The sequence below is a fragment of the Pongo pygmaeus genome, chromosome 12 (genome assembly GCF_028885625.2).
Source record: "Pongo pygmaeus isolate AG05252 chromosome 12, NHGRI_mPonPyg2-v2.0_pri, whole genome shotgun sequence".
NCBI classification, from domain to species: Eukaryota; Metazoa; Chordata; class Mammalia; order Primates; family Hominidae; genus Pongo; species Pongo pygmaeus.
Genome location: NC_072385.2, coordinates 101,365,359 through 101,387,634, shown reverse-complemented (window position 1 = coordinate 101,387,634; position 22,276 = coordinate 101,365,359). Strand labels below are relative to the sequence as shown.

General features: G+C 36.4%; 1 protein-coding gene across 25 annotated transcripts in view; it reads left to right on the top strand.

Annotated features, from left to right (window-relative positions):
* Window positions 1-22,276, top strand: part of BIRC6 (baculoviral IAP repeat containing 6) — a 258,658-nt gene that overhangs the window by 164,259 nt on the left and 72,123 nt on the right. For all 25 annotated transcript variants that reach the window (XR_010123126.1, XR_008500630.2, XM_054475624.2 and 22 more), the window contains 6 exons: window positions 582-713; window positions 1,157-1,321; window positions 5,338-5,511; window positions 7,050-7,246; window positions 19,010-19,310; window positions 21,429-21,646. Coding sequence is in view for 23 of the 25 variants with exons in the window: in XM_054475624.2 (XP_054331599.1) it covers window positions 582-713; window positions 1,157-1,321; window positions 5,338-5,511; window positions 7,050-7,246; window positions 19,010-19,310; window positions 21,429-21,646 (1,187 nt within the window). In the remaining 2 variants the exon portion in view is untranslated. The remainder of the gene's footprint in view (window positions 1-581; window positions 714-1,156; window positions 1,322-5,337; window positions 5,512-7,049; window positions 7,247-19,009; window positions 19,311-21,428; window positions 21,647-22,276) is intronic.

The window sequence follows — 22,276 nt, the reverse complement described above, 5'->3', positions numbered from 1 at the left end:
TTGTCTAAGATTCCTGTTTTTGTCCTGAATAAAAATCAACAGAACAGGAAATCTGTTACAGAAATTTGTTCTTTTATACTTTCATTTGTAGTATAAGCAGAAGGCTAGTTTAATGCTATAGACTGAATCTTGAGCTTGAGTCCCATATTTGCCATATACAGATTATATCAGTAGCCTTTCTAAGGCTGTTTCTTCATTTTGAAAATAACATTCAGTTGTATTGTGAGGACTGAATTAGATGCAGTTGCCAAGCACATTGAACTTTGGCTAAAATAAAGCAAGTTTTCATGCTACTGGTTTTTCATTGTTTCTGGAGGTGGTACCATTAAAATATTGTATATAATACTTTATAGAGATTAGAACTTAAATATTCTGGCTTAAGTACAGTGGTGAGTCTTCTTCATCAATGTCAGTAAAGATTGGGTATCAGGCCTTTTACCTCATACATTTCTCCTAATTTCTTTATATTGCCTTAGTATTAAGCATAATATTATCTTGCATAATCTTCCTCTGAAATATTTATTACTTCCCTTCTTAATGATTTGGAAAAGCAGTGTATTTTAGATAATATCTTCTTACAGATACTCCAAGTATCACAGCTAAATTAATTAGTGAACAAAAAGATGACAAAGAAAAGAAAAACCATGAAGAGAAAGAAAAAGTTAAAGCGGAAAATGGATTTCAAGACAATTACAGTGTTGTTGTTGCCTCTGGTATGCTTTCTGTGTTTTATAATCTTGATTTTGTTTGGGTTTCTATAAAATATTAGAATTTTAGTTACAGGAAATTTATGTAATACAGTGTACTAATATAAACAGCTGACTCGTAATGATGTTTTAATACTAGATTTTTATCTTTTTATTTTTATTTTTTTTCACTTTCCACTAAATGGATTGTCATCTGTATTTCAGAGATTATAGCAGCTAGCTACAGTTTTTACTTTTTAGGAAAATAGTTACAGATGCAATGCCAAAATTATTTATTTATTGTCATGAAGGACGAATAGAATAGGGAGATTAGATATTGGATTAGAAGGAACATTTCTGTCTTTTGATATTAGCTAGAATGCATGCCTTATTAAAATATTTTAGAAACACTGTTTTCCTTCATATTAGTGTGTTGACTATGTAGAATCTTACTGATCCTTTTCTTTTAGGGCTGAAGTCTCAATCTAAACGTGCTGTGTCAGCTACACCACCTCGACCACCATCCAGGAGGGGGAGGACAATACCTGATAAAATAGGAAGTACTTCAGGAGCAGAGGCTGCCAACAAAATAATTACTGTCCCAGTGTTTCACCTGTTTCACAAACTCTTGGCAGGTAATATTGCACAATGAATAAACATCAAAGAAATTTTAGTAGCCTTAAAACTATGTAAATCAGAGGTGCAATCACCAAAATCATTCTAATCAGGTGCCATTGATGAGATCAGTGAGTTAGTGAGACTTCTTCCATACAGTTCCTCCGAAGAGAAATGAGAGCAAAGAAGGAGTAATCTATTACATATCCTTTTTAACACTATCAAGTTATTTCTACTTTACTGGTTTTCTAAGTTTTTCTGTCAGTGTGCCATGAAATGATTGATGAAATAAACATTTAGAGAGTTCATGACAAGTTATTTAGGAAACACCGTGGGGCAAATTTGTAGGACTAGTTCAAGCAGTAGAACTCTTAGACCACTCGTAGTTAAGCCATATGTTCTTCCCAGATAAAACACATTTATTGAGCACTATCCTGTCTGTTGTTCAAGGTGATAACAGGTTGAGCATCCCTAATCCAAAAATTCAGTATCTGATACTTTTTGAGTGCTGACATGACAAGTGGAAAATTCCACATCCGACCTCATATGACGGTTGCAGTCTAAACACAGGCACACAACACACAGATTTTTCAGTGTCCACAAGAGGAAAAAGACCTTCCAGCCCCCTTCAGATATTTTTTGAGCATGCCCGATTCCTCCCTACATATCCACAGTGGGTAACAAAACTGCAAATGTGCATGCCAGACGTGCCAACAGCAGGTTTCCCACAATGCCCCACATGATGCCAAGATGTGTGTGCATTACTGTGTTTTTTTGCTCTGTGGTGTTGGAAATTTCAAAAAGGCCCCAGATACCCTTATGGGTCACAGTGATAAAAAAAAGGAAGTATTTATGTTTATCTGTAGCACAGAAAAACAAGCTATTGGAGAAACTGGACAGCAATGTAAGTGTGAAACGTCTTTCAAGAGAGTATGGTGTTGGAATGACCACCATACATGACCTGAACAAACAGAAAGATAAACCGTTGATTTTCTGTGCTGCAAATGGTGAATAGAGGTTAATGAAAAATAGAAGAAGCACTCCATAAAGCTAAAAATGAAGATATTGATTGTGTATTGAAATAGTGAATCCATCAGTGTTGGCAGTGAACACGTGCCTCTTAATGGTATGCTGATCATGAAACAAGTAACGATCTATCGTGATGAACTGAATGTTGAAAGGAACTGTGAATATTCAACACACTGGTTGCAGAAGTTTAAGAGAAGATATGACATTACATTTTTAAAGATTTGTGGTGATAAAGCATCTGATGATCATGAAGCAATGGAGAAGTTCGTTGATAAATTTGCCAAAGTCATTGCTGATGAAAATCTGCCAGAACAGTTTATAATGCTGATGAAATATATCACTGTTCTGGTGTTATTGTCTCAAAAAGACACTGGGCTACAGTTGATGGGACAGCCCCTCCAGGAATTAAGGATACCAAGGACAGAATAACTGTCCTGGGATGTGCTAATGCAACTGTCATACATAAGTACAAACACGCTCAGATAGGCAAAACCTTTCACACTTGTTGTTTTCAAGGAGTGAATTTCTTACCAGTCCATGGTTACGCTGACACAAAAGTATGGATCACCACAGACATCTTTTCTGATTGGTTTCACAAACACTTTGTACCAGTGGCTTGTATGTACTGCCCATAAGCTAGACTGGATGATGTAGGAGTTTTTTATTCCTTGATATCACCCAATTCATCCTCCAGCTAAAATTCTCAAAACTAATGTTTATGCTGTGTACTTTCCCTCAAGTGTGACTTCATTAATTCAGCCATGTGACCAGGGTATCTTTAGATCAATGAACAGAAAATATAAATCCACTTTCTTGAACAGCATGCTGGCAGTAGTGAACAGAGGCATGGGTGCAGAAAATTTTCAAATGGAGTTTAGTATAAAGAATGCCATATATGTTGTTGCCAATACTTGGAACACAGTGACAAAGACACAGTTGTGCATGCTGCCTGGCACAACCTCTGGCCTGCAACTGTGTTTGGTGATAATGATGAACTGTGTGTGACTTTGAAGGATTCTGTGTGTCAAGTGAAAAAAAATGATGTCTGACCTCCTTACATACGTAAAAAATAATACCTTCAGAGTTCAGCAGTAAGCTGGAAGAAGTAGATGTCAAAGAAGTTTTGAACTTTGATAATAATGCTTCAGTTATTCATTCATTGACTGGTGGTAAAATAGTGGAAATGGTTTTGAATCAGGGTTATGATAGTGATGAAGAAGGTCAAGTTAACACCACAGAAAAGGTGCTTATAGAAGAAGACATGGTGAAAATGTATGGTGGGCATATTGAAGGATTAGAGCAGCGTGCATTAACAACAGAATGAAAAACCGTGTCCGTTTTTAAAACTGAAGAGAGACTTCTGAGCTAAAAACCATGTTAATGAGGCAGATGACTCCGCAAGAAGCATTTTTAAAAGCCTTCCAGCAGAATGTCTCTTCATCCTCCATAGGATCCACTTCCTGGTCCCTCACCTGCTTCCGATGTTTCTTCTTACCTAAAAAACACAGTTTATAGTAACCTTTTAATAAAAACACAGCATCATAGGTGAAGACTGAAAGTCTGCTGTTGTTTGTGGCTGCTTTTCCCTTTTTTTTTTTTTTTTTGAGACGTAGTTTCACTCTCGTTGCCCAGGCTGGAGTGCAGTGGCGTGATCTCGGCTCACTGCAACCTCCACCTCCTGGGTTCAAGCAGTTCTCCTGCCTCAGCCTCCCGAGTAGCTGGGATTACAGGCGACCGCCACCACATCTGGCTAATTTTTGTATATTTGATAGAGACGGGGTTTCACCACGTTGACCAGGCTGGTCTTGAACTTCTGGCCTTAGGTGATCCACCTGCCTTGGCCTCCCAAAGTGCTGGGATTGCAGGCATGAGCCACTTCCCCCGGCTCTGTGGTTGGTTTTGTTTAATAGCTGAAACAGGTATCCTGATGATGCTACTATGCTGCTTAGTTGCCCTGACACATTATTTTTTCAGTGTTAATGGTATGTCATATTTTTACTGTTAAGTACTTAATGTGTGAATAAATGTAAGAAAACAATTGCCTATTGGTAGCGTGTAGATTAAGAGTCAAGAATGATAACTGTTGTTGACATGGGTGGCTGAGATAGTGACACCTTTGCTTTCTGATGGTTCAGGGTACACAAACTTTATTACAGGCATAAAATTATCAAAAATACTGTATAAAATTACCTTAAGGCTATGTATATAAGGGATGTGTGTATGTGTGTATACACACAAAAATAAATTTTGTGTTTCCACTTGGATCCCCTCCCTAAGATAACTCATTGTATACATGCAAATATTAGAAAATGCAAAAAAAAAAAAAAATCTGAAACAGTTCTAGTCTCAAGCATTTTGGATGAGGGATACCCATCCTCTATTTTATCACCATTTTCATGCTGTATTAAAATGAAATTGCCAACTCAGTTCAAAGGAATTTTTCTTCTTAGCTTTACATTGTTGATTCATGGTGGAGGTCAACAAACTATTGACTGGTGGGTTGGATACCTTTGTCCAGGGAGGTCCTTGTGACATATCTCATGGCCCATTACCTAGGTGATGTGAGTCATGCCTTCTGCCTGGAATAAAGTTTTGTTGGAATGCAGCTATGCCCATTTACTAGTGTATTGTCCATAGCTGCTTCTCTGCTACAACGTAGATTAGCAGTTGTAACAGAGACCATATGGCCCCCCTAGCTTAAAGTATTTATTAGCTGTCCTTTTATAGAAAAAAATGGCCCACATCAGATTTATGGAAATGTCTGTTCCTTTGTTTACGTTTTGCCCATGACTTTTTAACACTTTTACAGACATTATTGTTCATTATTATATGTCAGAAATAAACTCACTTTTTGTAAACTTTCCAATGGCTGTTGAATTTTTTAATTGTTTTGAAATTGGTTTCAGAATCAAACTCTTGCCTGTAATTTAGTAAAAGCAGATAATAATTAAACCAAGTAAATGTTTCTTTCTTGGTTTCCAGATTTAACTTAGTTATATCATTTTAGGCCAGCCATTGCCAGCTGAAATGACACTTGCCCAGCTTTTAACTCTCCTATATGACCGAAAACTTCCTCAGGGTTACCGCTCAATAGATCTGACTGTTAAATTGGGATCAAGAGTTATAACAGACCCCAGTCTATCAAAAACAGATTCTTATAAAAGACTACACCCTGAAAAAGGTATGTATGTAATACTACTTTAAATTACAGACTGTCATACAAAGAGGCAGAGATTTCTATAGCTAATGACTTAATTGACTTGCGTTTTTATTATATCAACATAAGATATAATTTTTTTATGACTGAATTTTTGTAAATATAAAAAATGGCCATTATTTCATTTGGAAACTAAGTTGCATTATTTCTAATAACATCATTTGTTTTATGAGCGCATGTACTTTAATTTCTGATATTTCTGTGAGAGCTATGTGAATTGTCGTTTTATAATAAAAATGAGAAACTCAACTTACAACTTAGTTATAATTTATATTGAGTGGCATTTCTTGCATATAAACATGTTTTCTCATATAATTGGGATCACATATTTTTGGTTTTTACTTATATATTCCATTAATTTTTTTTTTTTTTTTGAAACAGAGTCTTACTCTGTCTCCCAGGTCGGAGTGCAGAGGCGCGATCTCAGTTCACTGCAACCTCCGCCTCCCGAGTTCAAGTGATTTTCCTGCCTCAGCCTCCTGAGAAGCTGGGATTACAGGCACCCACCACCATGCCTGGCTAATTTTTGTATTTTTTGTGGAGACAAGGTTTCACCATGTTGGCCAGGCTAGTCTGTAACTCCTGACCTCAACTGATCTGCCTGCTTCAGCCTCACAAAGTGCTGGGATATAGGCATGAGCCACCGCCCCCGGCCCTTATATTCCATTAAATATTTTTGAATATCCATTTTTGAATTGGCTATTTTCTCATACAAATGTAAGAAGATTTATTTGTTCCCCAATCATTGAAACATTGTGGTTGTTTCCAATTTTTTACTCCTATAAATGCTATATAAGTAGTTTTCATAGTGTGAGTATGGTATGAACTTATTTAAACTTTCCATCTTTCTCATAACTAAAATTCAGTCTTTAGTTATTGGTCTTTTGTATTCTTCAGCAAATTTTGGTACATTTTCTTTGCCCAGTTTTTCAGCACGATTATTTCTCTCTTTTGTTTTAATGTTTAAAGGGTCTGGTTACGTGACCTTTTGGTTTTCTTTGGTGAGTAATTCAGAGTTAAACTAATACGGTATAATTTTTTGTTTTCAGTAAGAGAAGTCTTTGTCATTAATTTTTCTTAATAGGATACTTTAGAGCATATTATTTGCTATGAGAACTTTGAGAAATCATTTATTTTAACATAGGATATAAGTTACAAGTATACCCTAAAGGACATTGCTTCTCAAACTTCAGTATGCTTACAAATGACTGGCGTCATACTGTTAAAATGGAGATTCTTCATTTCAAACTAGCTTGCAGGTGATGCTCATGCTACTAGTCCATGAACCATTCTTCCAATAACAAGACTAAAGAAGGTAGTATCAGAAGTCATTTAAAGGTCATTGTAGCGTCTAGCCCTAATACAGCTATATCTAAATAAATGATGTTTTGTGCTCTTTTTTGAGTAGCAAGAAAGCATTAATACCTGCTTTTGTAAATGAAAGAATATTATAAAAATATACCCTTTCTTACCTATTCAGTTATTTGTAATTTATTGTCTAGATCATGGAGACTTACTTGCTAGCTGTCCAGAAGATGAGGCTCTCACTCCAGGTGATGAATGCATGGATGGGATATTGGATGAATCTTTGCTTGAAACCTGTCCAATTCAGTCACCATTACAAGTTTTTGCAGGAATGGGTGGACTGGCTCTTATTGCTGAAAGACTACCCATGCTATATCCAGAAGTAATTCAACAGGTAAGATAAGATTTCCTAATCGAGTATATCATTCCATAGCTAAGTCCTTCATTCTTTTTAATGTTTGTTTTTTAATGTACTTGGATTAATTTTGTAGAAATACCCTTTGCTTTATATTTTTTGAACATTATATAACTCTTTCAATGGTCAGTCTGTACAGAGCTTCATGACCTTTAGTAGGTATGGAAGAAATGTTGAAGATCAAGCACATTTGCCAAACTTACTACACTGTAGCATTTATCTTGATTTCATGGTTGTAACACTAGCATTCTCTTTTCTATGCTGCTTTAAGTGTGATATTTATTAGAGATATTATTGGAAATAGGAGAAGTAAAATAGCAGTGTATACTGCCACCAATATATGTCTTTTTGTTTACCTTTTATTCCTGTTTCAGGTGCCATTTCCATTTTTGGTGGTTTAAAAACATGACCTATTCCCATGTTCATTTACCAAACTGTCAGTGTCTGTGCTTTCCATGCTCTTGTATCAATCAGTAGGAAGTTTGGTGCATGGAGAATTGTAAAAACAAAACTTTATGTTTGTTGAATGAAGTAGGGTAATTATTCTCTTTGATTTCATGTCACGCACACGCTCGCACGTGTGTGTGTGTGTGTGTGTGTGTGGTTATTTTGGTATAGTAGCTCTAGACTCTATTATAGTTTCCTGAGCTGCTGTACCAAAATACCACAAACAGGCTGGCTTAAAACAACTGAAATTTATTCTCAACAGTTGAGGAGGCTGTAAGTCTGAAATCAAGATATCAGCAGGGCCATGCTCCCTCTGAATTCAAGCTGTAGGGAAGACTCCTTCCTTGTTTCTTCCTGGCTTCTACTGGTTGCCAGTAGTTCTTGCCGTTCATTGGTTTGTAGCTGAATCACTTTAATTTCTGCCTACGTCGTCATATGGCCATCTTTCCTGTGTGTCCTTGTATCTCTCTCTCCTTATAAGGACACCAGTCATTTAATGTAGGGTCCTGCAAACCATTATTTCCTCATCTTAACTTGATTACATCTGCAAAGGCCCCATTTCCAAATAAGGTCACCTTCATAGGTGCTAGGGGTTAGGACTTGAACATATCTTGGGAGGACAAAATGCAACCCACAATAATACTTATTCATGTTATTGCTTACCTACTATTCAAAAATATATGATAAGATGATATAACTATTTTATAAGGTGATTGACACAGAATGAGTAAAATTTTCTTACTAGACAATGACATAATTACGCAAAAGTCTGAAGCAGAAAAGACCCCAACATTTTCAGCATTATTATTGCTCAACATAAATGATTTTTTTCTAATTTAGTATTCAGTGTGGTTCACTATATTGATTAGTAACTGGAAATGGGGTCCTGGTAATACATACCTAAGAATGTGAAAGTGACTTTAGAATTGGGTACTTGGCAGAGTATGGAATAATTTTGAGTAGCATGATTTAAAAAAAAAATCTAGATTACCTTGAACAGATTGTTAGATAAAATGTGGATGATAAAGCTTCTGCCAGTGAGGGCCCAGAAGGAAGTAAGGATCATAGGGGAGAAAACGTACAGTGTCTTAGAGAATATCTGAATTGTCATAAGCAGACTTGGTAGACATACGGGTGTTTAAAGTGCTGACAAGGAGGTTTAGAAGGAAATGAGGAACATGTTACCAGAACCTGAAGGAAAAGGGATCTTTGTCATATAGAAGCGGAACTATTAACTCATTTGTGTCCTAAATATAGAAAGCAGCACTTGCATGTAATGAACTTGGATATTTAGCTGAGATTTCCACACAAAGTGGTGAAGGTACAACCTGTTTTTTTCTTGCTGCTTATAGTGAAATGTGCGAGGAAAGATATAAATTGAGAGAAGAACTGTTGAAAAACAAGCAATCAATGCTTGTCAAGTTGTGAAATTACCTATCGAGATCACAGAAGGTGCTAAAATTTAGAGATTCGCTATCAGAAAAGCATGCTCCAAAGTATAAGCCAAGGGTGAGGCTGGACAACCTTTTGCTAGTGCCTTAGAAACATCAAAAGTCAGAGTATTCAGTCACATAGAGTGCTCTTTGAAGAGATTAGGCATGTAACTCATGGATCTCCTCAGCCGTTTAAGCATAAGCCAGGAATAGAGGATATGATGTGGTGATGGAAGCACCCAAGAGCCATGGAACGTAAGTAGCCTCTGGAAGCTGGAAAAGGTGAGGAACTGTTATTTCCTAAGAGCCTGCAGAAGGAATGCATCCTTTGATTTTAGTCCCATAAGACCTATTTTGGATTTCTGACTTCTGGAATTTTAAAATAATAAATTTGTGCTCTTCCGAGCCACTGAGTTTGTGGCAGTGTGTTATAGCAGCAGTAGAAAACTAATACAGAGTTTGGTCTATAATTGTAATGCCTTTGTCTGGTTTTGGTGTCAGGATAATACTAGCTATATGGGATGGGTTGAGAATTTCTAATATATCAAATTAAGGACACTGTTAGGTGTGTTTAATAAGAGACACTGGCCAGGCATGGTGTAATCCCAGCCTGGAATCCTGTAATCACACTTGTAATCCCAGCGCTTTGGGAGGCCAAGGCAGGAGGGTCACCTGAGGTCAGGAGTTCGAGATTAGCCTGGCCAACATGTTGAAACCCCGTCTCTACTAAAAATAGAAAAATTAGCCCCGTGTGGTAGTGGGCGCCTGTAATCCCAGCCGTTCAGGAGGCTGAGGCAAGAGAATTGCTTGAACCCGGGAGGTGGAGGTTGCAGTGAGCCGAGATGGCTTCATTGCACTCCAGCCTGGGTGACAAGAATGAAACTCCATCTCAAAAAAAAAAAAAAAAAGAGACACTGCAGATTGCAACAGTAGTGAACTGGAAGATGTATCAAAAGAAATCCTTCGGCTTGGCACGGCAGCTAATGCCTGTAATCCCAGCACTTTGGGAGGCTGAGGCAGGTGGATCACCTCAGGTCAGGAGTTCGAGATCAGCCTGGCCAACATGGTGAAACCCCATCTCTACTAAAAGTACAAAAATTAGCTGGGCGTGGTGGTGGACGCTTGTAATCCCAGCTACTCGGGAGGCTGAGGCAGGAGAATTGCTTGAACCCGGGAGGCGGAGGCTGCAGTGAGCCGAGATCGCACAACTGCACTCCAGCCTGGGTGACAGAGCAAGACTCTGTCTCAAAAAAAAAAGAAATCGTTCAAACAGAAGCATAGAAAGTGTAAGGAATGAGAAGAACATAAGAGCTGTATGGACTGAAGTGAAAAATTCTAACATACATGAATTTATAGTCCCAGAAAAAGAGTTAGTTGAAACATGGACAGAACAGTATTGAGAAGAAGAAAAATTTCCCAAATAGATGTAAAACTTAAATCTCAATTCAACATGTAAGAAACTGTTAGCTTCATGCAGGATACGCATGCCTGGAACTGTCATGGTAAAAGTGGTTAAAAACAAAGACAGCTGGCCACTGCGGTGCATCCCTGAAATTCCAGCTACTCAGGAGACTGAAGCGGGAGGATTACTTGAGCCCACGGGTTCCAGACCACCTGGGCAACATAACAAGACCGCATACCCCCAAAAAAGCAAAAAAAAAAAAAAAAAAAAAGATAATGAGAGAATATTAAAACAAGCTATAAAGGAAGTGACGAAGTGACCTATATTTTCAAAACAGCAGCAATAACACTAACAACTGGCCTTTCAACAGAAACCATATGAGCCAGGGAATTACAACTTTATTTTATTATATTTTTTAAATTTTTTTATTTAAGTTTTAGGGTACATGTGCAAAATGTGCAGGTTTGTTACATATGTATACATGTGCTATGTTGGTGTGCTGCACCCATTAACTCGTCATTTAGCATTAGGTGTATCTCCTAATGCTATCCCTCTCCCCTCCCCCCACCCCACAACAGGCCCTGGTGTGTGATGTTCCCCTTCCTGTGTCCATGTGTTCTCATTGTTCAATTCCCACCTATGAGTGAGAACATGTGGTGTTTGGTTTTCTGTCCTTGCGATAGTTTGCTGAGAATGATGGTTTCCAGCTTCATCCATGTCCCTACAAAGTACATGAACTCATCATTTTTTATGGCTGCATAGTATTCCATGGTGTATATGTGCCACATTTTCTTAATCCAGTCTATCATTGTTGGACATTTGGGTTGGTTCCAAGTCTTTGCTATTGTGAATAGTGCCGCAATAAACATACCTGTGCATGTGTCTTTATAGCAGCATGATTTATAATCCTTTGGGTATATACCCAGTAATGGGATGGCTGGGTCAAATGGTATTTCTAGTTCTAGATCCCTGAGGAGTTGCCACACTGACTTCCACAATGGTTGAACTAGTTTACAGTCCCACCAACAATGTAAAAATGTTCCTATTTCTCCACATCCTCTCCAGCACCTGTTGTTTCCTGACTTTTTAATGATTGCCATTCTAACTGGTGTGAGATGGTATCTCATTGTGGTTTTGATTTGCATTTCTCTGATGGCCAGTGATGGTGAGCATTTTTTCATGTGTCTTTTGGCTGCACAAATGTCTTCTTTTGAGAAGCATCCGTTCATATCCTTCGCCTGCTTTTTGATGGAGTTGTTTTTTCCTTGTAAATTTGTTTGAGTTCATTGTAGATTCTGGATATTAGCCCTTTGTCAGATGAGTAGATTGCAAAAATTTTCTCCTATTTTGTAGGTTGCCTGTTCACTCTGATGGTAGTTTCTTTTGTTGTGCAGAAGCTCTTTAGTTTAATTAGATCCCATTTGTCAATTTTGGCTTTTGTTGCCATTGCTTTTGGTGTTTTAGACATGAAGTCCTTGCCCATGCCTATGTCCTGAATGGTATTGCCTAGGTTTTCTTCTAGGGTTTTTATGGTTTTAGGTCTAACGTTTAAGTCTTTAATGCATCTTGAATTAATTTTTGTATAAGTTATAAAGAAGGCATCCAGTTTCAGCTTTCTACATATGGCTAGCCAATTTTCCCAGCACCATTTATTAAATAGGGAATCCTTTCCCCATTTCTTGTTTTTCTCAGGTTTGTCAAAGATCAGATGGTTGTAGATGTGTGGCATTATTTCTGAGGGCTCTGTTCTGTTCCATTGGTCTATATGTCTGTTTTGGTACCAGTACCATGCTGTTTTGGTGATTGTAGGCTTGTAGTATAGTTTGAAGTCAGGTAGCATGATGCCTCCAGCTTTGTTCTTTTGGCTTAGGATTGACTTGGCAATGCGGGCTCTTTTTTGGTTCCTTGTGAACTTTAAAGTAGTTTTTTCCAATTCTGTGAAGAAAGTCATTGGTAGCTTGATGGGGATGGCATTGAATCTATAAATTACCTTGGGCAGTATAGCCATTTTCACGATATTGATTCTTCCTACGCATGAGCATGGAATGTTCTTCCATTTGTTTGTATGCTCTTTTATTTCCTTGAGCAGTGGTTTGTAGTTCTCCTTGAAGAGGTCTTTCACATCCCTTGTAAGTTGGATTCCTAGGTATTGTATTTTCTTTGAAGCAATTGTGAATGGGAGTTCACTCATGATTTGGCTCTCTGTTTGTCTGTTACTGGTGTATAAGAATGCTTGTGATTTTTACACACTGATTTTGTATCCTGAGACTTTGCTGAAGTTGCCTGTCAGCTTAAGGAGATTTTTGGCTGAGACAATGGGGTTTTCTAGATATACAATCTGTAACACCCCATTGTCAACATTAGACAGATCAGCGAGACAGAAAGTTAACAAGGATATCCAGGAATTGAACTCAGCTCTGCATCAAGCAGACCTAATAGAAATCAACAGAATATACATTCTTTTCAGCACCACACCACACCTATTCCAAAATTGACCACATAGTTGAAAGTAAAGCACTCCTCAGCAAATGTAAAAGAACAGAAGTAATAACAAACTGTCTCTCAGACCACAGTGCAATCAAACTAGAACTCAGGATTAAGAAACTCACTACAACTTAAAATGGTAGAAAACAACAAGCAACAAAATAAAGCAAAAAAATCTGTCATCCTAGAATTTTATACCCTTTGGAGAAAATTTTCTATAATTCTTCACCCATGTCGCCCATCGCCTCTCAAAAATCGGTGATGGCAGAATAAAAAGTATGGGATTAACTCTGTTGTCTCTATCTAGTTAAAAGCTCTAGGCAAAATATATTTTAAAACAATTATTTAGGCCGGGCGTGGTGGCTCACGCCTGTAATCCCAGCACTTTGGGAGGCCGAGGCGGGCGGATCACGAGGTCAGGAGATCGAGACCATCCTGGCTAACATGGTGAAACCCTGTCTCTACTAAAAATACAAAAAATTAGCTGGGTGGGGTGGCGGGCGCTTGTAGTTCCAGCTAGTCTGGAGGCTGAGGCAGAAGAATGGCCTGAACCCCAGGGGGTGGAGCCTGCAGTGAGCTGAGATTGCGCCACTGCACTCTAGCCTGGGTGACAGTGAGAGTCCGTCTCAAAAAAAAAAAAAAAACAACCAACCACAAAAACAATTATTTAAAGGCTTTGAAGAGCAAGTAGAAGCAGGCAGAAATTAGAGAGGATTTAAACACAATATTAATAGAATCACATTCAGTAATATTAGTGTCTATACTGCTTTTCTCTGGGGGTATTCCTCAGTCTTTGTGGGGTGGGACAGGTAGAACTCAGATTTAAGCCACAGTCATATTGGCTGGAGTTTGATTCTTCCATACTGGCTGGAAAATAGGAATTCAGAAAGGAGGAAGCTGAAGCTGAGGAGCTCCAAAATCTGCACGTCCATAGCTTGCTGCAGAATTATTAAACGTAGGCATTTTGAGAGCAGACATGAACTAGAATGCTGAAAAAGCTGTGCAGAGATTTCAGCTGCTGTCTGTCACCAAGAGGATACAATTTACAGTTTTAGTCCTGCTCAGAGATAAAAATCTTGGCTTTTCCATTGGAATTCCAAATGGCCCATATGTTAGGAGTAAAGGCTACATCCTAATAAAGATTCACTTGAGAAATAAGGGAAAAATCAAAATAAACTCTTCTAATAAATTACAAAAGCCTCTAAGTTCAGGTTGATCTACCAATAGTTTACGTATCTGCTAAACAAAACTAAACTAAACACAGTTCAAGGAAGATTTTAAAATCAAGAGTTGATACAACATCTCATCAACAATGTACAGTGTATGGCTGGGCATGGTGGCTCATGCCAGTAATCTCAGCACTTTGGGAGGCCGAGGCAGGCAGATCACCTGAGCTCAGGAGTTTAAGACCAGCCTGGCCAACATGGTGAAACCCCGCCTCTACTAAAAAATATGATAATTAGCCAGCAGTGGTGGCACACCTCTGTAATCCCAGCTACTTGAGAGGCTGAGGCAGGAGAATCGCTTGAACCTGGGAGGCAGAGGTTGCAGTGAGCTGAGATCGTGCCCCTGTACTCCAGCCTGGGTGACAGAGTGAGACTCCATCTCTATGATTAAACAAATAAATGAATGAATGAATGAATGAATGAATGTTAAGTGTATTAAATACCCCATTTGAAAAGCAAACATTTGTCAGAATAGAGGAAAAAGCAAAGCCCAAGTATATGCTGCCTAAAAGAGATGTGCTTGCAAGAAAAAAGCTGCTATCCCTATTTTTTAATGTATGACAAAGTTGAATTATAGACCACCTTATAAGAAATAAAGAGGATCATTAAATCACTATGAAAGTATTCAGAATAAGTCATAACAATCCTAAATTTGTGTGTATTTAATAGCTTCAAAGTACATGAATCAGAAATTTATAGAACTGAAGGAAGAATTAGATAAATCTACATTTCAGTAATAGATTATAACATTTACAGAGAGCTGTAAATGAAACAAAGTGAGGAAGTAGGAGATGTTGGGCGAAACACCCAAAACTTCTAGATGGACCTAACCAATATTTATGGAACAAAGCATTTACCAACTACAGGATGTACTTCTTTCCAAAGAAAGATAGACAGTATGCTGGCCTATACAAAACATCTCAGTAAATTTAAAAACATTAAAATAAAACCCAGTATGTTCTGTGACCACATCAGAATTAATTTGGAAATCAATAGCAGTAAGATCTAGAAAACCTCAAATATGTATAACCTAAGCAGTGTAGTTTTTAATAACACATGGATGAAAGAAGAAATCACAATAGATACTACAATATATTTCAAAACAATAATGCCAACATGACATGGTATATAGCTACAGCAGTCTGTAGATTTTATAGCTTTAAATGTGTATAATTAAAAGAGGAGATTTATCAATGATGTACACTCCCACCTCAAGAAACTAGAAAAACAGGAGTACAATTAACCAAAAATCAGAAGCAAGGAATTACTACAGTAAGAGCCAGAATCAATTAAGTATAAAACAAAAAAATCAAAGAGAAACAAGAAAGCCATACATTTTGACTTTTGAGACTTTTAGTAAAATTGTTAAACTATGAAAAATTTTCAAGAAAAAGGGAAAACCACACAAGTTGGATATCCACAAATGATAGCAAGCACATTATTATAATTTCTATAGAATAAAATAAGGTACTGTTATAACCAACTTTATGCCAACATATTTGATACTTAGATGTAATGGATAAATTCCTTGAAAAACACAACCAGAATCAATACAGGAAGTTCATGTATACGTTTGTATGTATACACTTATGCAGAATTGTAATCAAACATACAGAATTTTTAGTCTGTTTTCATTTTTAAGTACCATGGCTATGATTTTGAAATCATATTAATCCCATTTCTCCAATTTAAACTGAAACTCATTTTTTGTTCTTAAATTGGAGCATTTGACTACTTTAGAAAGTATCATGTCTTCTCAGTTTGCTGTGACATAATGAGTATCAGAATCAAAGACATCACATGGTTGGAATATCGTAATTCCTAAAAGCCTGTGATATAAATCATATCCTGTTCATCTAATTTAAAATAATTTATTTGTGTTTTAGACATTATTCAAAGTGAGCACGTCCTTTTTAGAGTCTTTTCTTTGGGAAATTGAGCTATTTTATCCTAGTGTATCAGAAATAAAATTTCTTTGTTGTTAAATGAGCAAAAAGCATGTTTTTATATACTTTTCAGTTTTGACTTTTAAAATGTGAAATAATACAAGTGAATATAATAGTTAAAAAATTAAATCCATCTTAATATTAATACCCTAAAACAGTTCTGTTTGAATCATTATACTTGTGACATTTATGTAAATATCAGTTTATATTCTACTGTTTGGTGCTTTTGCGGAACCTGTATTCTGAAATTAATCTTTGCTGATGCCTAAACCTGTGGTGGTCTCATTTGTATAGCTCTAGTATACTTGCTGTATATTTAACTATACCTTATTGTGTGTATTAGTCTTAATGTTGACTAGCATTTTTATTTCCAGTTATTAGCTATAATGAAAAAAGTTGTGAAGGATTGTATACATATCTAACATAAGACTTAAAAATTTGTATCTGTATAATGAGTGATGGGAAATATATGATAGTGGTTTTAATTTGCTCTTCTGATTTTCATGAAGTTGAGGGTCTTTCACTTGTTAAAGAATTTGAATGCTATAAATGAAGAGCTCTTTGGTATTGCTGTCTTTTTGCTTTCATTGCATTTGTTTTGTTTTGTGGCATCATATGAGAAATAGTCCTTTAAGAAAACAATTATGACGAGGTAAAGTTCTACTTCTGTAACAACGTTCTATTATGTAGGTACTTTTATATGAAACTATCTTTTGTGCAGCATAAAATAATAAATATAGAGGTACTTTAAAAATTTGCCTATAAAGGGTTTCAAAATGGTTTAGAAGTGAAAAGTGCCTCAAATTCCTATGTTCTTACAGTTAGGCTGTTTCATATTGTCATTCTGGCCTAAGCTTTAGTAGTCAAAATAAGCTGGCATCAAAATTGCCCCTGTTTTATTCAGTGTGCAGATGTATGTAGTGTAGCCGTAGATCAACTTAAGACTGATCTAAGCTGTAGATCAGCTTAAGACTTCTACATATATATGTAAAAGAAGGAAGAATTAGTGAACTAATCAGAGAGTTACCTCACTGTTCATTTAAAAATCACCCCACAGAGTTACCTGTCAGTCTGCTAAAGTCATACAGGAAGCTTAGGAATGATCCTGATGTTTGAAGTGAATAGTGAGCTAACTCTGTGATTAGGTCACTATTCATTTAATTATATGTTTGAGTGTGGAACTTCAAATTAATATTTAGTGAAGTGCATTATTCATGGCCAAGCAAGATAAGTAGAGTGTTTCTAAATGCAATGAGAAGTTTGTAGGGCAACCATGCTCAGAACTGGAGTTTTTCTTTGAATTATTAAGATTAAATTATAGACATGATGCTCCTTTATTCCTAAGTTCAGAAAACTTCTCTTGGATAACCACAGTACAATTATACAAATCAGAAGTTCACATTGACTCTGTACTATAAACTGCAAATCTTATTCAGCTTTTGCCTGTCCTTCTAATGTTCTTTAGGGCCAAAGAAAAAGAAATCAATTTTCTTTTGCATGGTTTGAGGACACTGGTAGTTCAGGGTCATATATTGCATTTTGTTGTCTTGTAGTCTTCCATATGTAACAATTCTGCTATCTTTATTTATCTTTCATGGCCTTGATGGCCTTGACAGTTTTGAAGAATACATGCTAGAAATTATGTCTATGTATCTATCTCTCTCTCTCTCTCTATATATATATATTTACACATATATACATACATGTATTTTCTAGGTATGTTTGCTGATAGGACCCAGAAGCAGACTCCCCCTAGTGATAAATGCATATATATCTCCCATATTGTCATTTTAAAAATTTCCTACTAAAAGAAATCAGGGCTCCTTGGAGAAATTCTAGTATTGAGGAAGAGTATGTAGAACATGAGCCTAGAATGTTTTGCTATGCTAGAAAGCAAGGAAATGCTCAAAGAACGATGGGGGACAAGTTAAAAGGAAGCAGGATCCTGCTTTAATGGGGTCTCAGAGACCAAATCTTATTCCCCTTAGGCATCAGAATTAATAATGATAGTAACAGTATACATATGTAATAAAGTTAGAATCTATACTGAAAAATTATTGGATAAGAAGGGAATATTTTTCCTTATAGCTTGGTGCCAACTAATAAATATAGAAAGAATGACAGAATTAGAAAGTTCTCCTTTTCATAACCACTGTAGTAATAATTGTTTCAGGCACAATTATAAAAATGCTAAGACTGACTGATCAAAAGTTTGGTGAGAAGTAAGATATTTAAATAGTCTCAAGAATCTGCATACAGATACTTAACTAATTATGAAGGTGGAAATAATAACTAATGTAGAGACACTTGGCAGACACTGCCATACTTCTGCTGTCATGTGCGTCTTGATGTTTGGAAGCTTGTTTTTATTTTTATTTATTTTTTTTGAGATAGTTTTGTTGCCCAGGCTGGAGTGCGGTGGTGTGATCTTGGCCCACTGTGCCTTCCACCTCCTGGGTTCAAGTGTTTCTCCTGCCTCAGCCTCCTGAGTAGCTGGGACTACAGGCGCGTGCCACCATGCCTGGCTAATTTTTGTGTTTTTTAGTAGAGATGGGGTTTCACCATGTTGGTCAGGCTGGTCTTGAGTTCCTGACCTCAAGTAATCCATGTGCCTCAGCCTCCCAAAGTGCTGGGATTACAGGCATGAGCCACTGCGCCCAGCTGGAAGCTTGTTTTTTAAAGCAAGCAGCTTTATTAATCCTTATAGTCCTATATTTTAAAGAGATCATTTAAAGTTCAGTCTTTACTTTGAATCTGATGTTGAAAATGTGAATGGCCAAGCAAACACTTTTCTTTTTCTTTAGGTGAGTGCTCCAGTTGTAACATCTACCACTCAGGAAAAGCCAAAGGATAGCGATCAGTTTGAATGGGTGACCATTGAACAGTCAGGGGAGTTAGTTTATGAAGCACCAGAAACTATTGCGGCTGAACCTCCACCTATCAAGTCAGCAGTACAGACCATGTCTCCCATACCTGCCCATTCTTTGGCTGCTTTTGGATTATTTCTTCGTCTTCCGGGCTATGCGGAAGTGCTACTGAAAGAGAGAAAACATGCCCAGTGCCTTCTTCGATTGGTATTGGGAGTGACAGATGATGGAGAAGGAAGTAAGTGTTTAGTATTAAATTTATCAACACATATGTGAATAGGTTGTGTAAAGGTATCCAGATCATTGCCTATTATTCATCATTTATTTCCTTCATAGTTAAGCTGTTAGATGATTTTTAAGTGGTAGCTCACTTCCAGTATTAGTTATACATAACAAATCCTAAAGAATCTTCATTTTCATCTCTGTATTCATTCAAAAATTATTTCCCTTGTGCTGACAAAACTGTTGGGCATCACTGGAGGGATTTAAACATGAAGCAGTTATTTAGAGCTACCTCCAAGTAGCTAATGTTCTCCAGTAATAGAAACAAGGGATGTACATAAACATGTAGACTTAGCAAGTTATAAAATCCCTTGAGTACTCTTGAATGCAGTATTATGGAGAAACACACATGTGAGATTATTTCTTTACTACTCAGCAATGTGAATGAAGTGGCATGGTACTTTTTAGTGAGGCCTTGAAGGACAGATTAGATTTAGGTTGGGATGAGTTATCTCAGAAAATAAATGGAATGAGCAGTGTTTTGAGGTTAAAATGTATGAGAGGGGATAAGTTAGCAGATGAAAATTTGCACAAACGGGAGCATTGTGACCATTTTAAAAGCTAGTATTGGTAACAGATCATGGAAAAACGTACTAAAAACTTTAGATTTTATTTTGAATAGCAATAAAAGTTTATTAAAATGTGTTAAGATTAGTGATGTGTTGAATATAGTTTTTTTCAGAAAATGAATCTGGTAGCAATACTTAGATTAAAGAGAACAGAATTAGGAAAATAATGCCATAATATGTATTAATGATAACATAGAATAATAAGAGAAAGCTGTGATGATTGTTTCCATTGGGTTGGCATTGTTATTTAATAGAAAGAAAAACTGAAGAATTACAGGATAGCCTCACAAGTAGATTTTCATTTGGGTGATGTCTGCATTTTCTTTTTTCTTTCTTCTTCTTCTTCTTCTTTTTTTTTTTTTTTGCATTTTCACTTACCATTTATTCTATTAATATTTATTAGAAAATTAATATTCCTTATGTTATTTTAAAATCACATGGTTTTGATTAGGGTTGATTTCATTCACATGCCATTTAGAAAGAATAAACTGTTAAGTTCTGTACTACAAAGTATATTTAATCTAATAAAACTATATGAATTTATTTGTAGATCTCAAAACTCTGAAGCTAACAAATATTCAAAGTAAATATTTTTTCCTTTATATTTTCCTAACAACAAAAATCCCTCATGAATGTCGGCATATAAGTGGGCCCATGTAGTTTAAACCTGTGTTATTCAGGTGTCAACTGTATTTATTTTAGTAGGTCAGGAATTTCTAATTACTTGATCTGATTTTTTTTTTAAGTAGATAGAGGGGTAAGAACCATATTTTTTATTGATACGTAATAGTTGTACATATTTATGTTATACATTTGATGTTTTGATAGACATAGAATGTGTAATAAGAACCATAGTATTTCAACACTCTGTTACTACAGAATGTTAAAGTAGGTGTAACCCTAAACAGAAAAGGAGAAAAAAATGCCTTTCTGTAATTTCACACTATTTTTAGTGCATATACAATGAATTTTTATTAAAAAGGATAGTTATGATATCTTTCTGTACTAATTATCTCGTGTACCATCCATGTAGCATTGCTTTCTTTGCATTTAATACCCCTTCCTGGTTAGAACACAGTAGAACACTGTTGGGAAAAAAATAGTTTTGCTTGTTCATTATCTGTTCATGGTTAAAGCTACTCCCAAGAAAAGCAGTTACTTTCTTACTGTTGTAAGATACTACTAATACTTCTTTTCTATTGTTCAGGTTTTAGTTTAAATTCTAGTTTGTAATAATTTTGACATAATCTATAGCTATGATCATACATACGTTTCCATTTTTTTGAGGTTTATGTATACTGTGTCTGACAGAGTTTTTCCTGATCCTTTTTTTTTTAAATTAAATTTTAAGATATTACTGTCGTATTTGTGGTATTTGGTTTTTTAAATAATTTAGTGATATACTTTTGTATTACAGTGTCATTATTAATTTATGACCCTGTATGTAGCTTCTTATATGTTTTTAACTGTTTTTAATCTTGAGTCCTCTTCTTTCTTCAATCTAGGTCATATTCTTCAATCTCCATCAGCCAATGTGCTTCCAACCCTTCCTTTCCACGTCCTTCGTAGCTTGTTTAGCACTACACCTTTGACAACTGATGATGGTGTACTTCTAAGGCGGATGGCATTGGAAATTGGAGCCTTACACCTCATTCTTGTCTGTCTCTCTGCTTTGAGCCACCATGCCCCACGAGTTCCAAACTCTAGTGTGAATCAAACTGAGGTAGGTTCACTTTTAATTATTTCAGTTATTAAAAAAAACTAGATTTAATTAGGGAGTACAGAATAAAGTTTTTTTCTGAATTAATCTTTCAGAGACTTGGGTGTTCCATTTTCACATCTAAAAGGATATTTAAAACAGAAATTATAAATTAATTGTTTTCTCTATTAGTCTTCTTCAGTAAACCAAAAAGAAACCTATCTACTTGAAAAGCAGAAAAGATTTAAGTGCTTAATAAGCTTTCCCATTTACCAAGATACACTGAATTTATATTGTGATCCTTCTTCTTTTTGAACTTTTAAGAATAATACCATAGAATGGGGGTTGTGGGTGGGGATCTAGCCAGTGCGGTAAGACAGGAAATTCAAGAAAGAAAGAAAAAAATTCCTCATTATTTCAATATGATTTAATTGTATTGTAGAACATACCAGAATAGGCTGGGTGAGGTGGCTCACGCCTGTAATCCCAGCACTTTGGGAGGCCGAGGTGGGTGGATAGCCTGAGGTCAGGAGTTCGAGACTAGCCTGGCTAACATGCTGAAACCCCATCTCTACTAAAAATGCAAAAATTTGCTGGACATGGTGGCGTGCGCCTGTAATCCTAGCTACTCGGGAGGCTGAGGTGGGAGAATCA